The sequence below is a fragment of the Cariama cristata genome, unplaced genomic scaffold (assembly GCF_000690535.1).
Source record: "Cariama cristata isolate BGI_N322 unplaced genomic scaffold, ASM69053v1 scaffold13775, whole genome shotgun sequence".
Lineage (NCBI taxonomy): Eukaryota > Metazoa > Chordata > Aves > Cariamiformes > Cariamidae > Cariama > Cariama cristata.
This window is the reverse complement of record NW_009615832.1, coordinates 1-12,643: the sequence shown is the minus strand read 5'-3', so window position 1 is coordinate 12,643 and position 12,643 is coordinate 1. Positions and strand designations below refer to the sequence as shown.

General features: G+C 43.3%; 1 protein-coding gene across 1 annotated transcript; it reads right to left on the bottom strand.

Annotated features, from left to right (window-relative positions):
• Positions 1-1,522: 1,522 nt before the first annotated feature.
• On the bottom strand, positions 1,523-12,300 carry FLCN (folliculin). Its single transcript, XM_009699971.1, has 11 exons — positions 12,022-12,300; positions 11,160-11,306; positions 10,257-10,478; positions 9,612-9,772; positions 8,731-8,822; positions 7,777-7,967; positions 6,472-6,585; positions 5,972-6,095; positions 5,472-5,603; positions 3,768-3,873; positions 1,523-2,974 (listed from the first exon to the last, which is right to left on the bottom strand). The coding sequence occupies exons 1-11, from the start codon at positions 12,268-12,270 to the stop codon at positions 2,773-2,775; spliced, it is 1,740 nt and encodes a 579-aa protein (XP_009698273.1). The 5' UTR covers positions 12,271-12,300; the 3' UTR covers positions 1,523-2,772.
• Between the last annotated feature and the right edge of the window lie 343 nt (positions 12,301-12,643).

Here is a 12,643-nt window from a genome sequence, read left to right as displayed (position 1 = left end):
CCTGAGGGAGCCCTCCAGCCGCCCCGGGCTGCAGCCAACCCTCAGAGCCCCGAGCCGGCCGCCTCCGCGGCCCACGGGAGCTTGGGCTGCTTTGGGGTGGGGGAAAAGACGGATCGCGGGCACTCGCGGGTGCACAGCGGCGGAACCAGCGCACGAAGGTGCCCAAGCGGTGACCCAGAGTGCCTGGCCTCCCGCCTCCCTCCCCGTATACACTGCTCAGCCATGCAGAAAAGGAGATCGCACAGGAATAAAGAAACATCTTGCCTCAATCAGTTTGTCTTTAAGGTGTGTTGTTTAGAGGGAAGAAGAGTGGCGAAAGATGGCTGCAGACATTCTTTTTTGTTAATTAAATTGTGCACATTCCAGATATCGCTGACGGCAAAAGGAGCACCTGCGGCCTAATCTGCGAGCCGCAGGAACTTGCCCAGACAATTATTTAGTAATCTCATGGATAGATCTGTTCTGGCAGGCAAGCACATCTGGTTTTACGCTACACAGGAGCCACGGGTTCACAGACTTAGCAACTCTCCCCTTTCTTTCCTGTGGGTATTTTGTAAGCGTTAAGTTAGTGGTCTCCTTGCCCTGGCTCAAAAATGATACGTTATCCAGAGTCCGGTTGTCCATGGCACAGCCCTGTTTCAGATCAGGATGGAGACCCATCAACATTGGTACAACTCACCGCTTCCACAAGCGAGAAGAAGATGAACCCTCAGGCTCGACCCTGTGACCGCCTTTTTGCTGTTTTGGAAGAAACCACACCTCTGTTCAGAAACACAGGCTTTGCTAATGGGTGCTTATGCACTAACTGCGGGTTAGATAGAGACTAGGTTTTAACGTTGGACTGCTGGGAGAGCTGTTCTTTAAAAGATAAAAACAGCTCAGCAATCGAGAAGGTCTAAATGCCAAATGATGTCTGTCTTGTTGTGTTAAGCAGCTCTTAATTGGACCAGAATAGCTTTCAAGTACAAAAATAAAGAGTACTAGATCACATAAAAGGTAGCCACAAGAGCGAGCACCGACCTAGCACTGGAAATTCTGATTTACTTCTGTTGCTTTTATCCCACTGCCTGTGGGCTTTGTTTTTCCCTCATGACTAGCACCTAGCACATAGGAAGCAAGATGCCTATATTATCCAAAGCTTTCCTGCGCATAGAGCTTGAGCACCTCTTTTGTTTCCTGTTTCCCTACTGACAACTGGAAAATGCAAGCCTTTTTGCAAACCCTGAAATTAAATAAGTGGTTAGTTTTTGAAGTAACAGACTAATGCCTCTTTCCAAGCATCTGTTTGCTCTTTGAACATCCTACAGCTGTTTCATGTCCACTCAAGCATTTTCAATTAATGCATCTGAGCATCTCTTGCTCCATATGTACAAGAAAATAATACATACGAAGTTAAGAGGAAAAGACCTATTAAATTCTCTAAACTAGATCTAGGCTAAGATGCAGGAATTATCTTGTGGATCAACTGCTGCTTCCCCCACCACAACACACACACACACCGAAAATCAACACAAAACTAGGCTTTGTCCATTTTACAAAAATAGCTCTTAATGAGATTTAATGCCTGTCTCCATTTTACAGATGTTCCAGACAAAAATCAACCTGCATATTTTCATATATAAGAACAGAACTCGTGACAAGTTGGAACATCCACTCTGAGCTTGAGTCTTGTTTGAATGAGTGTAGAAGGTCACCTGGGTAAAACGTGCCTCTAGCCCGTTAAAAATGTCTACGGTAATGTCAAGTTTTCCCAACAATGATCCAGAAAAAAAAAAAACAAACCAACACAACTTCACAACAGAAACAATAATTCCTTACAATACAGATAAGGAATACCTGTTTAGGTAATTAAAAAAATGCACCAATGTTTCCATGAACTATTAAGCAAAAATGGCTACTATAGAGTTATATAAGAAGGGAGCACCTACAGGTTGGACCTTTCCTGCTTAACTTAATTAGGAAGCTAGAAAACTATTTCTGAAGACAGAAGAACACCAGCAACCTTATCCTGGCGAGGTTATCTTCATTACCTGGAAGTTGTGCAACCACAGGCAAAACAAGGCGAGTATTTTACCCTCTAGAAAGGCAAGCAGGCTGCATTTTGAGACTTCTGATATTACAATTCTCCCTCCCAGACAAGATTTCCAAAGCAAATGCTGAAACTGTCTCAAGTTAAGATATAAATAAATAAAGTGGAGTGACAGGACTCCAATAGGATATCCTGACTTATGCTACAGCAGAAAATAGTCTCTTCTTAAATCCCGGCATAAAGTGGTTTGAAATAATTTACATGCGATCCATACCCTGTGATGTGTCACTTATTTTTGGTTCTTGTTCTCTCAGGCATTTAGGAGATTTATTGTGGGATTTGGAGAGATTAACTATATCCACTCCCAGGAGTTCTGGATGTTGTCACAGGTATCCGAGTCTTGCCAATGAAATCTAAAACTGAGGTCTGCTGACACACCATAATGTGTAACGAGGACAGTTTGGGATTTTAATTAATTCACGTTGATTCTTTGAGCATTGCTGTAATTTAGTCTTGAGTGCGCAGGTCTAGATTTAGAGTTGAGTTTCAGGACAGACAGCAGCACTATTTATTAGCACTTATTAGTCCAGTCTCACAGCAATTAGAAAAGACTCAAGTCACTCTTCAAGTTAGTTTGAGGACCAGAAGAATAGTGATGAAGTTCCACTATCCGCCTAATGCACATGCTGTAACTCGGGGTTCCCTGCGATTATCTGAAGGCAGCAAGTGAGGCTGGGCACCCTTTAGTTCCGGGACTCTGAGGACGTCGGGCTGCGAACTGTTGACATCAGGTGGGACTTGTACGTCTTACTCAGGCCAGTCATCCAGAACTTGAGAAGCTTGACGTTGTCCTCCTCTGCAGCTCCCAGAATGCTCAGCAGTTTTTGGGTATCCTCCTTGGGTCTGCTGTCCACTTTAGTGAATTTAAAGAGGACCTTCACTTTACTACAGAAACAAGAAACTCCTGTCACTATTACAACGGACTTGCCTGCATCAAACAGGGAATGAGCAGTAACTATAGCTTCTCTTGGTACCTACTGCAACTAAATGTTAATAAAGCTCCAAACAATGTTCTGTGGAAGCTATTCTCATGCTTTGAATGAAAAAGGTGGGGGGAAGAAGAGTACAAGAAAACGGGGGATTAGTTAGGGAGCTTACTCATTTTCAGTAGTAATATGCATAATTCTAATTCGTTCTTTCATTCTAGCAGAAAGTAAAACAATTAGTTGTGACAACTGGGAATCTCCCTGGGAGACACATCTAGTGCCCATCTGGCCTTCAGGTAAATCCACAAAATCATAATGTTCTATGGATTATTTGACATGACTGTCTCGTCTTCCTTTATAACTACTTGCACCTTTGAAATGTAGCGCCTGAAGGCACAATCATGACATCTGTTTGTGCGCGATATTCCAGTACAGATAACGTGCCATTGACAAGCATGTATGTGTTTGCATACTTAATCCTCATAACGCATATAAGGCGGACAAGTATTGTCATGTGGGAAACCTACAGGTGCGTGAACTGAAGCATAAAGGTTAAGAACAGCTGAAAGCCAAAAAGAGAGTTAGGACTGGAGTAGAACAACTCTGAGGTTCTTAGCTCCCAACAGTAAAGCCAACTACTGTCAATACTACAGCAGAAATGATACGACTACAAGTTTGCCCTGTACCCTGCTGTAACCGTTCCAGGATTAGTGCCAAAGCTGTTTCTCTGAAAGCAATGTAGTCATACTTACTTCATCCACTCCTCCTTCAGGCAAACAAGGCACTGATCCACAACATCTACAGAAAGGTTCTGGTTGGTCAGGGCAGCTTCGATCTTGTTCAAGATTGTAGGGCCAACTGCAAAATCAGAAAGAGGGGAAAAAGGGTGAGAAAGAGGACACACAAGCTATAGGTTAGCCACTTACACCTTTACTAGTAGTTGTTAGCAAGGACTAGTCCATTTAATTCTACAACCTGGGCCTGAATACTTGCTGGAGTTACAACACCACACATTTCTTGCGCCTCTTAGTCTGTTCAAGAGCACTAGTCTGCACTCATTTTTCACCAGTACTTTGGTCTGGTGCATTAGTGCAGCTTCCTCTGTAGGCAGAAAGCTACACTATTAATAACAGCACAGCGAATTTCAACATAGAATTTGGCTTGATTAGTTCACAGATAATAATCTTCCTCGAGTCAGGAAGAAACCTACCTATTCTACAAGGTGGAAAACTATTCCCCCATAGTGGCCTGCCTTGATTTAATTTCCATGGAAGACAAGCTAAAGATCATCCCACTAGAAAAACATCTGATCCAAGAAGCAACATGGAATTTTGTGAAGGATCCTGGGACATCCACACAGGTTCAGGGGCCTTTGTTTTCTTCAGATCACTTTTAAACTGTTGTTTAGATTTTGTTGTTTCTAGTCCCGTATCAAAAGCTCATTAAAAAAAGCCACGTTATAAAAAATTTTCACACTTTATACAATATACATACATATATATGAAAATACAAACCCTCAATTTTAAAGTCTCTACTCACTCTTGATTTAATGTTCCTCTTGTTAAGGGCAGTTCCAGGATACTTAGTGAAAAAAAACAAACCAACAACCAACCCAAGGCATTCCTCTCCTGGGCCACTTTTTGGAATTCCCTAGGAGACTTTTTTCCCCAGCAGTCCATGGCCTAGTAAGTTTGATGCTGAGGTGAAGAAAAGACTTTTCAATGACTACTTTTGGCCAGAAGCTTCTGGACATGCCACTGGTTGGATGGAAAGTAGACTACTGTAATTGTACATGTGGGATCTACAACAGGAAGGACACTAGAGAGAGAGAAAGTCTCTGCTTTACATCGCACCTGTATCTTCAGAGGACGGAGCAGGAAGGATTAGCCATCTGCCATGTCTTTTGAGACAGTCAGTGAGGCCAATTCATCTAAATTAAGACTTCCTAGAAAACACGAGACTGACGGACCTGACTCAAATCACATCAGGTGCAAGTGTTCAAGCCCTTGAACAAAGTAGGCAAAAAAAATAAAGGTCTGAGTATTTCTCTATCAGTCACTTGTCTATCCCGTGGAACGTGGGAGATGAGTAATGTCATGGTCCTTATAAGGGAGACTTACTCGAAATAAACACACAGGTATTCCAGGACAGAAAACGTTCATTGTGGGTTACAGAAGAGCTTTTTTTACAACTGCTGCTGTACCCATGTTACAGAATTTGTTTCTCATTTTTGAAAATTATTAAGTAAAATGCTGATCTGGTAAAGCAAACCCTTTGTAATTAAACAGACTGTGGTAAACCTCACCTCAAATGGCAGTACCCCAGTTGTATACTGACCTGGCTTCTCTTCAGACTTCCTTAAGGGCCAGTACACAAACAGCATAAAAAACAGTTAAAGATCAAGATGCTCTTTTAATCTCAGTGATACAGGTTCTTTCTGCTTTCAAATCACCCACCTCGATCTGCTGCAACAGGGCTACCGCTGGTGACAACAAACTCGTACTTGTTGAGGGACTGCTCGTCATCAAACAGGGCCGGGTAGAGACTGGACCGGGTAGCAGTGCGAACTTCCACAAGGACCGCAAACTCTAAAGCATCAAGAGCCCAAAAGAACATGAACTGTACTAGCCTAGATTCTACAATACAGCTACATGCCCTGCTCCGAGAAAGCACAGTTCTGTCAGCTTAACATATTTGGCCCAGCATTAATTAACTTTTCCTCAATAGGAACCGGGCTGCCAGCTATGGTATGATCAGTGCTTAAAGCAGGTGTCACACCTTTCAACTACTGATCAGGCAAAAGGATATGGGGAAAACAAAATGAAGTGGTACAGGTTTTAGTTCATGCAGCATTGATAACAGTATCTGCCAATACTTCATTAAAAAAAAAAAATAATCTTGTGTCCTTCAACATAGGATGACAGGGAAAGGAGAAAGTTCTGCAACAGGTTCTTACCAGATGATAGTATGTGGGATGGGATTTGGACGTGTGGGCTAAGCCCTAGAAAGTTACACCGATATGCTTCTTCATACTGGTCACTGTGGGAGATGATCCGCACACAACCAACAGGCAGCATAGTCTAGAGAAGGAAGGAAACACATCAAGAGAAACACTGGAACTAACCGAATACAGTACAATTTTCTCTCTGACTTCCAGGGCCAGCCAAGACTTGGAGCACTGCTCAGACAGATGATCCTGATTTGGGGGACCAGGAGCATCCTACTCAGCTTGAGAGACTATGCAGTTGCTGAGGACAACCAAGACATCCAAAGGTTGAGGTTTTTTTATTTGGTGGGTGTGTTTTGAGGGTTTCTTTGTTGTTTTTTCAAAACCACATAATTTAGAACACATTCTCCACAAGATTGTATGTCAGAAACAGGTCATTATGAAGGCTGGACTGCTAGAGAAATACACGTAAAAATACGCAGCCAGGAAACAAAGGAAAAAGTTTCTACCTGTAGCACGTCAAAAGCAGACTGGACAAGATCCATATCTCGAGCTTTCCAGATGACCTGGTTCCCCATCAGAACATGCCAAGCCAACATGCGGAATGCTGATGCCCCAAGAACCTGAAAAAAAAAAACAAAAAACAAAACACAAACATTCTGCATTGGTCACAAAAATTAGTAAAATGTCCAGTTTGCCCTGTCAAAAACTGCCACGTAAGAAAATGGCTAGAACTGAACAGCAGAAACGAATGTGAAAATTTAGCAGGTCTTGTGCACAGAGTAATAGCTCTAAACCACAGCACCAAGATCAAATATTTGACAGGTGCGAAAGGCATTGGACCGTCAGGCAAAGCAACATTCACCCCCACCTATGGTTTCAAGAACAAACAGCAGCAAAGTACCACTTTGCCAACATGCCTAATCAATGATCCAATTCAACATCAAGCACATTAACACAACAGTTTCTTTTCTCGGTTGTTCCACATTCTTCAGTGCTCTGGCTACACCGCATCCATCAGCCCACTTGTTGGCCAAATTAGCAGGTTTGGTTAGATGGACACAGGCCCGTTTGGAATGGGACTGAACAACTTCTATTAGACGATAACGACTTTCAGGCATTTCTCCAATCTGGGTTATGTACACAACAGTGATTCAGGCACAGAAGATGAAACAACATTTTGAGACAAGCCTCCAAAGGCACACACTGGCAATAAAGTGGTGTAGTTCAATAGCTTCAAGTATTCTAAATTGGGAGACAGTAGAACAAAAGCAGGCTAAAGACATACAGCAGCTATTTGTCAGGAATGTCCAAGAAAACAAGCTGGTGTGAAAGAGACTGTCGGTGAAATGCACTGCACTTTCCCCCTCAGTCAGGTAACCGGAAGCACTGGAGAAAAGCTAAATCTGTATAGAATCAATTTGTTTTGTTTGTAAATTATTTCTTTTGCCGCTGAAACACTTTTGTCTCAAGCAAATAATACTTGGCTTTGAAGACGCTGCACGACCTCCATATTAAATTACTGTCACTGCTCTTGGGAAGAAGAAAAGTGCAGAATTTGAGAGAAATCATGAGATTCCATCCCACATGACCGATGATCACTAGAGGCCCACGTGATCTCAGAGGAAGGGAGCGTCCTCAGAGATGCAGTTAACACCACGTTACTAGCTGTGCAGGCACTGTGTTGACCACAGAACCGGGAAAGAAGTGCAGACTGCAGGAAATAAATTTATTTTTTTCAACAAACATTATCAAGAGAAAAGAAGTTATTAACTTGTGAACTCAGCATCAGAGTAACTGTGCTCCTCTCTTACCTGTCTCATGTGCCTGAGAGAGCGAAAGACAGACAACCTTCTGTGAGCTACATTCCAGCTGTTGCAATCTGGCATCAGAGATGTTTCAGGTGAGCATTTAGATAGCTCCTGCCCTTCCACAACATCTGGCTGGGAAGGCGGCTTCTCTTCTTCCTCAGAACCATCCCAACCTTCCGACTCTTCTTTCAGATCTAGCAAAAAAAAGGCAGAGTGGTCATAAAAATTGCTGCTCTCTAGGAATGGGAACTGCCTCTAAAGTGCCTACACTGTCACAAAAGTGCTACACGCAATTGATTTTGGCTATATGTAGGGAGAGAGAGTTCAGAACACAGTAACTGAAAGTACTAGCATCACAGGCACGCCTGAAGTGTTAATAAAGTTTATTAAATCAGACAGAAGACAACCACTGAAGGGTCAAGACGGAATTTTCATCTTCTACAGAACACAGTCACACCTTCTGACGAGCTATGTGTTCTCTATTATTGTTTTAAAGGTCGCGGCCAAAGCTTTGAGGCAGGTTTTGTAGATTCTAGTCTAAATAGATTAATAAAATAATTAAATGCAAGAAAAAATTATGGTCTTTTAATTTTAGAAATTTTGTAGAAAAAGGAGCAAGAAGTCCATATGTTGTGACTGCGAATCCTGCTGGCTGTAGAGATTCACTGGGAGAGCCAATCCAGCCAGACAGAACAATAATCACGATGATGCAACACTCCTACTCAAGTAACAAACACCACATGTGCATGCAGAGAGTTTATGAGGCCAAGGGCCTCAATTTCACATTCCTGTCAGAGTCATCTCCACGTGGGACAGTGCATCAGCTACTGCAGAGACAACCACTAAGGTGAAGTTGATGAGAGATGGCTGCGCTCATGATGCTGATGAAAGGATGTGGTGTTTTACCAGCCAAAGCATTCTCAGAGGGTCTTCCAGCTCTGGAAACGTCTATCTCACCTGCAAGTTTTTCCATCTGAACAAGGGTGTCTTCTGTTGGTGCACCCTCCAGAAGCTTCTCTGTAAGTCGACTACCACAAGCTTTCAAAAGCCTGGAGACATTGAAAGAAACAGTAGTGTTCATTAAGCCTGCTTGCTAGGTGCAAAAATCCAGTAAGAAACTTGATGCGATGAGCTCAACAAAAAAATTCGACCACTAACCAATTTGTGTTTCCTTTCAACACTTCTCTTGGCTTTCCTCGGTGTGGTAATTATCGACGCATCTTACAACCGCTGCCACTCAAAGTCACCGAAAGGCCTACCATTTTGCAATTACTTCGGGCAACAGACTTATTCCCCACCCAAGTCACATGCCAGTGTTGCAACCCTCTCTGTGGCATCTTTCCAGGGAACTTTGATGAGCAAGTCAGGCACTGGAGAACTGGACTCCCACAGACATAGTAATGTGCCAAATGGCTGCACCTCCGACACTGCCCATCACAATGCACGGGCGCTTCCAGGTGAACAACCACTGTACTTCAAGTGTGAATCTGAGGTACAACACACTGGGGCTAGGAGCATCTTTTCCTGCTTTCTTCCACATTTACTTTTATACTTCAAAGCCTTTGCATCTAGATAGACGTGCCTACCATTAGCAGCCACATTAGTAGGTTTACTTCACAGCAACAAGAGATGTTTTTTTTCCTAAAGGCATCAGCAGGCTGCTATCTTTCCATGCTTAGCTCCTTCCAATTCAAAGACTCCTTAGCAAACTCCAACTTACTATCTCAAGGAAAAAAAAAAAATACCCAAACACACTAATCACATTTCCACCCTTTCAGAATATGGCAATATTCTCTTCATGAAGGAGTTGTAGAAGCTACAAACACAAGTGGTATTACCAAGCAAAGGATGTATGCAAACATGCCCACAGGTTTTCATCGTTGGTCAGTGATGTTAAGGAGCGGGCTGCATTGCCGTTCCGCTGGTGTAGGAAGGGAGTGAAGGCTGTGTTCATCCGCTGAGCACGCTGAGGGCACCCATACTGCTCTGCTTCAAACACCTACAGCACAGAAGGGCAGTATGAAAGACTGAAAAAGATAAAATGCTTACACAAAGCTGAGCCAAAAAAAACCAACAAAAACGCAAAGTGAAAAGGGCAGTTCACACACAATTATCCAAAATACGTTGTAAATGATGGGAAAAAAGAGGCAAGGGACATATTATTCTTAGATTGACTAAAATTATTGTTTACACTTGTGCTCCAAAACCACTGGCCTTCACAACTTTAGCTACTTAAATTTCTAATGGATCTACTGTCTAGCAGTTAGGTCTGTGAAAAGCGCTATGACTGCCTTAAAATGACAGAGGCATTCTGTTGCTTCTCTCCTACACCTCCAGATACGCACTGTCCTCTTGTCCCGTGTGACAACCTTAATGACCACCCTGGCTGCAACGAGCTGGATCAGCTTTTTGACTCAGCTATAAATCAGCTATCATAATGTTTTATTAACATTGAGTCAAAGGGACTCTGTGCACTGACCTACCTTAAGTGCTTTGCCCTGAAGCTCATCAATGATGCCTCTGATTTTTCCCAACAAGAAAGGCCAGGAGTTGATGAGGTAAATCCGGTCCATCATGATAGTGATGATGCTGTACCAGCGCTGGAAACCTCGAGCCAGGCTGTCTTTGATAAAGAAGGTGTGGCTGAACACAAAACCATGCTGTTCATCTCCGAAAAAAATAGGGCCCTCACGCCCTGGGCAGACCTGAAGGGGAGGGATACATACACCAAAGTAGTCAAGCACATCACACAGCTGAAATGGTAATAAACTGAACAAAGCTTCCTGCTCTTTAACACACACTTGGTGAATAAAACAAGCCTTTTTTAGGCTACTGTCCAAAACATGTTCTCAAAAAGACCTCCAGAGGTTTCCTACAAACCGTACAAAACCTTCACTGTAGCTGTATTTTAAGAATTCAGCTCTGTTCAACCACAATACTGTTGAGAATCCACACGGGATTTTGCTGATCCTGAAACAAATACTCATTAATCTGTAAGGTTCTCCCTTCACTTCTATAAGATACTAAATGTTAACGGTTTACAAAGATCAAACATTTCTTAGTGCTAAACAACAGATTCCAATGTTCTTACAAAAAAACAGTTTAGCTTACAAAGAAAAACAATGAACTTATAGGAGCAAAAACAAGAAAGGGAAATTTTTGGTCTCACAAGGTGAGAGGGAGGAACGCTTAAGGTTATCAAAGGTCAACCTTAAAGATTACCACCAATCCTGGAATGAACAGATTTGCGTGTCTGTCTTTCCACCTCCATTCCCTCCTTGCTTCAGGCTGCACAGAGCAGCCAGGATCAGCAAAGCACTATCTTAGATTTGAAACAATGCACAAGGCCGTACACAGGTTTTCTGCCTGTACTCCAAGACAGTTACCTCACAGCTCAGACTGCGAACACAAGCCTGGCGTACGATGCTGAACAGCTGGGGGTGGTTTGGGTGTTGGTGACTGACGTACTTGATTGAAGTTTCTTTGTCGTGGCTGACATATCCAGGATGTCCTCCTGCAAGAGAGCGGCAACCCTGAAGATAGAAAAGCAAATCCAGCCATAAATGAGCATGCGGTTATCTATGGTTTCCAAAGGCCTCTGCATAATCCCTTCAAAATGTGGAGAAATGTTACTTACACATACAGAGAAGAACACAAATACTTAGAAGACAAGAAATATGAGTCAGGGTCAGGATTTGAACCCAGCTCCTCACACAGAACTCAGTGCAATATATTACCTCTACTCTTATGCTCGTTTTCTATAATTTAATTTGGCTGTGACCTTGGTGCTGGCTCTACAAGTGGTAAAATTCAGTTAACAGCAGCTGTGAAACCAACTGGCCTAAGAAAACTGGCCATAACCTAAAGGAAAGTAAATAACAAATACCTCACAAGTACTAACAACAGACAAGCATAAGAACGACTGAGAATTTACATTTTCTCTATTAATTGATTTTGCATTTTTTTTTCTGTTTCCTAATCAATACTTCTCTTAAAATTACTATTAATAAATGACCAGACCTAATCTAACAAAGTAAATGCTCTTCAAGGATGAGGAAGGCATTTCTCAGCCACAAGAGAATCACAGATCACAGCGCTTTAAGAGACCTCAAAACACCATCTTGTTGAGGTCTATATACTCAAAAGTATATAGACAAAACAAAACAATACAATTTGCATCAAAGAATCCACGAGCCCTTTAGTTAAGGCAAGGGCCGCTGATGTCCACACACAGATCTTCACACTTGCCTCACACATGTCTGACTTCTTTGGCCCTGGGCTGCTGGAGTCAGCACTGGCACCTTCTGCTGGGCTGTGCGAGCGGATCCGACTGCTCATCTGAATGCCACCTTCTTCCTCTTCCACCTGCTCATTCTGCCCAGAAATGTCCCCACTGCTTGCGCCTTGGGGAAGCGGTGAGTGTAGAACCTCGGTACAAAAGAGGGTGCGAGGACCGTGGAGCTCACAAAAATGGCAGAGGGCAACAATAGCATTCATAGTGAGAGCTCAGCACATAAGTCGTGTCTCCTGCAGGCAAGGGAGAAAGCACACAATATCAGCACAACAAATATTAAAGCATCTCTTAAGCCTGACTGGTGCAAGTCCTGCTCTGTATCCCTCCAGGAGCAGGTGCCCTTAAGCTCAGCCTAAGGAACCAGCACAACCCCACCACGGGGTGACCTGAACAAGGACCAACCCTGATGGGATTGAGCAGACCGATCCCCCCGTGCCCCGGTCCCTGACGCTGAGCCAGGAGACCTCACACCCCATGGGGCTGGAAGGGGACTGGACCGAACCCCCCCCGTGCTCGGATACCTCCAGTCTTACAGGGACAGGTGGCGGTCTGACAGACCAGACCTCCGGGCCTGGA

Excerpts from the sequence above, each read along its gene's own strand:
- FLCN (XM_009699971.1), bottom strand. The coding sequence starts at position 12,270 with ATGAATGCTATTGTTGCCCTCTGCCATTTTTGTGAGCTCCACGGTCCT. Across the intron at positions 9,773-10,256 it reads TTCAGGGCAAAGCACTTAAG|GTGTTTGAAGCAGAGCAGTA; the intron begins GTAGGTCAGTGC and ends TCTGTGCTGTAG. Across the intron at positions 8,823-9,611 it reads TTGCATACATCCTTTGCTTG|GCTTTTGAAAGCTTGTGGTA; the intron begins GTAATACCACTT and ends CAATGTCTCCAG.